Below are 4,179 nucleotides of genomic sequence, written 5' to 3' on the forward strand. Positions count from 1 at the left end.
GGAGGTGTGCAGGAGGCAGCTGATCGATGTTTCTCTCTCATGGATGTTTCTAGCTCTCTATCCCTCTCCCTTCCTCTCTGTGAAATATCAATAAAATATGTTTAAAAAAGAAAAAAGAAAAAGAAATCGTATAATAGAAAATGTTATAAGAGAAGCAGCGATTTTAAAAAATCACATTGGGTGTTCTTGGGTCACACTGGGCCTCGCGCCCTCTGGACTGGGCGCCTACTCCTCCCCCCTCCCCCCCCCCCCCCCCGTCCTGCCCCGCCCCCTCGCGGCCGTCACCTAGGAAACCAGCCGCGTCCCCCAGCCCACCCGGAAGCAGGTTTCATGGCAGCGGCAAAGAGAACAGACGTGGGGCTGTTGGTGGGGGCCGTGGATCAGGGCACCAGCTCGACGCGCTTCTTGGTTTTCGACTCAAAGACAGCCGAACTGCTCTGCCATCACCAAGTGGAAATAAAGCAGGAGTTCCCAAAGGAAGGATGGGTGGAGGAGAACCCTAAGGAGATTCTGCTGTCCGTCTACGAGTGTATAGAGAAAGCATGTGAGAAACTCCAGCGGCTCAACCTTGACATCTCCAACGTCAAAGCGATCGGCATCACCAACCAGCGGGAAACCACCGTGGTCTGGGACAAGATCACCGGCGAGCCGCTCTACAACGCGGTCGTGTGGCTTGACCTCAGAACCCAGTCTACCGTTGAGAATCTCAGCAAGAGGATTCCCGGCAACAACAACTTCGTCAAGACCAAGACGGGCCTCCCCCTGAGCACGTACTTCAGCGCCGTGAAAGTCCGTTGGCTTCTGGACAACGTGAGCAACGTCCAGCAGGCCGCGCAGGAAGGGCGGGCTCTCTTCGGGACCATCGACTCCTGGCTCATCTGGAACCTGACCGGAGGCGCCGAGGGAGGTGTCCACTGCACGGATGTGACAAATGCGAGCAGGACGATGCTTTTCAACATTCATTCTCTGGAATGGGATCAAGAGCTCTGTGAATTTTTTGGAATTCCAATGAGCCTTCTTCCAAATGTCCGGAGTTGTTCTGAGATCTATGGCTTGATGAAAGGGGGGACCTTGGGAGGTGTGCCCATTTCTGGGTGTTTGGGCGACCAGTCGGCTGCCTTGGTGGGACAGATGTGCTTCCAGGATGGGCAGGCCAAGAACACGTACGGGACAGGCTGCTTCTTGCTGTGTAACACCGGCCGCAAGTGCGTGTTTTCTGAGCACGGCCTTCTGACCACAGTGGGCTACAAACTCGGCAGAGACAAGCCCGTGTGTTATGCCCTGGAAGGTTCTGTTGCCATAGCGGGTGCTCTTGTTCGCTGGCTACGAGACAACCTTGGAATTATAAAGAGCTCCGAGGAAATTGAAAAACTTGCCAAAGAAGTGGGGACTTCCTATGGCTGCTACTTCATCCCAGCCTTTTCAGGGTTGTACGCGCCTTACTGGGATCCCAGTGCAAGGGGGATCATCTGTGGGCTCACGCAGTTCACCAACAAGTGCCATCTTGCTTTTGCTGCCTTGGAAGCTGTTTGTTTCCAAACCCGAGAGATTTTGGATGCCATGAACCGCGACTGCGGAATTCCACTCAGCCATCTGCAGGTGGACGGAGGAATGACCAACAACAAGGTTCTCATGCAGCTGCAAGCAGATATTCTGTGCATCCCCGTGGTGAAGCCCTCCATGCCGGAAATAACTGCCCTGGGCGCCGCCATGGCCGCAGGGGCCGCGGAAGGAGTTGGGGTTTGGAGTCTGGACCCTGAGGATCTGTCATCCTTCATAATGGAAAGGTTTGAACCCCAGATCAATGCCGAGGAAAGTGAAGTTCGTTATTCCATCTGGAAGAAAGCTGTGATGAAGTCAATGGGTTGGGTTACAACTGAGTCTTCAGAAAGTGGTGACCCTAGCATCTTCAGTAGTCTACCCTTGGGCTTTTTTGTAGTGAGTAGCATGGTAATGTTAATCGGAGCGAGGTACATCTCAGGTATCCCATAAATAAGACCATGCCACGGATTCCAACAATGCAAGCTCTTTATCTAAGGAGAGACTCCAGCGGTTCTGCCTCGAAATGCGATGACACCATTCATAGACTCTGATTTTATTTATAAGCCACTTGCTGCATGACCCCCAAAGTACACCTGTGGCTCAAAATAAAGAATATCCAGCAGAAAGGAAAAAAAAAAATCATATTGGTGTTTCTGACTAGTGTTTAAAGTTCTCCATAATTTTCTTAACCCTATAAGTAAATCTTATCTCTCTCTATACTCAAACATAAAACGTATTTGTCAATTGGTCTAATTTCCTCCCTGACCTTCATGTTCCCATTCCTGATCTCCTACTTACATATATGCAAGACTTATTACTGCTCACTCAAGTTCATTTGTTTATGCTGTTTCTTTCGCTTCTATGTTGACTTCTTCTCCAGCCATTCACCTCCTATTTATTTTTAAATGTTATGATCTGAATGTGTCCTCCCAAAATCCATATGTTGAGTCCTAACCCCGCCAAGTGATACTAGGAGGTAGGGCCTTTGGAAGGCGATTAAGTCATATGGGTAGAATGCTTGTGAAAGGGATTAGCTTATAAATGAACTTTCAGAGAGATCCCTAACTCTTCCACCAGGTGAGAACACAGTGGGAAGGAATTGGCTATAAATCAGAAGGAGTGTGTCTCACTTGACCAGAACTCTGAGAAATATGTTTCTGTTGTTTATAAGCTATACAGCCTATGATATTTTGTTATAGAACCCAAACCATGCTAAGACATTGTCCAAGGCCTATTAAGATGTTATATCTTTCAAGATTACCTCATGCCCCCACTTATTTCTCTAAACTTCTAAAAAACAATTGCATTTTTTTTCTGCACCACTTGAAACTTGTTACCTATTTAGGTGTAACTATTCCCAAACTCAGTAGCTTACAACAACAGCAGGATGTAAAGATCCAAGATGGCCTCACCTACATGTCTGACAAGTTGTACTGATGTTGGTTAGAGCATCTTCATCTTTCTCCATTGGCCCCTCATCCTCTGGTTGGCTACCAATTTCCTTCTGTGTCAGTCCCAGGGCAGATTGTTATGGTATAAGCTGTGATGCCCCTCAAGATGTAGACTCCAGAACTCAACATAGCATCATTTCCACCATATTTAGGTCATAATAAGTCACAAGGCCAGCCTAGACTCAAGGGTCATGGAAATAGTCTCCAACTCTTGGTGGGCAAGCAGCAAAGTCACACTGCAGAGAAGAATGGGAGGAGAAGAGAAAAAAAGGCTATAGTCATCTTTGAAAACAATATACAATACTTGGGATATAATGACACTCTCTTTTATTGCTCTCCAGTCACATGTGTTTTGGTGTGATTAGTTACCAAATTCTGATATAAGTTCCTGGAAATTAAAATTCAAAACACATAGTTTTCTTGAAATTTCTTAAATGCTTAATACAGATCTGGGCATATATTGTTCTTTTAATTAATATAATATTTATTATATAGCACTTTGCTAAACACTTTTAAGTATGTAAAGTCATTTAATTCTAAGTATGTTAAGTAATTTAATATTTTCACAATGGCTGTATGAGAGAGGTCTATTTTTAGCCCCATTTTACAAAGAAGGAAACTGAGGCAAGGTGTGGTTAAATGTTTTCTCAGGGTCCACAACTGCCAAGTCTTAAGTTGATAATCAAACCCAGGCACTCTGCTTCCAGGTTTCATGCTCTTAAGCAATATTCTTTATTTGTATTGATGTTATGATGATACAAATTACCATCATTATTCTTATACCTGCGCAAACATATTTAACTTAAAACTAAGAAAATATTTTAACACCATTGGTGTGATAAATAGAAAAATACAACTGATATATTTTTAGACAAGAAAGGGTTTGTATAAAATACTGAGTTCTTTTTGAAGAAAACATAGGCAAATCTAATAATCAGACACCTGAAGTTAAACCTCTCTTTTTTTGTTCTTTATTTATTTTAATTTTTTTTTTATTTTTCAATTATAGTTGACATTCGATATTGTATTAGTTCCAGGTATACAGCATCGTAGTTAGACAGTTATGTAACTTACAAAGTGATCCTCTGATAAGTCTAGTACACACCTTAAGCCCCTCTTTTCTTTCTCTCTTCCTGGTCCTCTAAAATCTCCCACAATGATGTGAACACTGGGCATTTTTTTTTTT

General features: G+C 44.2%; 1 protein-coding gene across 1 annotated transcript; it reads left to right on the top strand.

Annotated features, from left to right (window-relative positions):
- Positions 1-330: 330 nt before the first annotated feature.
- LOC308258025 (glycerol kinase-like) lies at positions 331-1,992 on the top strand (the record flags this gene model as incomplete). The annotated part of the gene is made up of 1 exon (XM_080688256.1): positions 331-1,992. One exon carries the CDS (start codon positions 331-333, stop codon positions 1,990-1,992), a length of 1,662 nt encoding a protein of 553 aa, XP_080544382.1.
- Between the last annotated feature and the right edge of the window lie 2,187 nt (positions 1,993-4,179).

This window comes from Plecotus auritus (genome assembly GCF_963455305.1).
Source record: "Plecotus auritus genome assembly, chromosome: 1".
NCBI lineage: Eukaryota > Metazoa > Chordata > Mammalia > Chiroptera > Vespertilionidae > Plecotus > Plecotus auritus.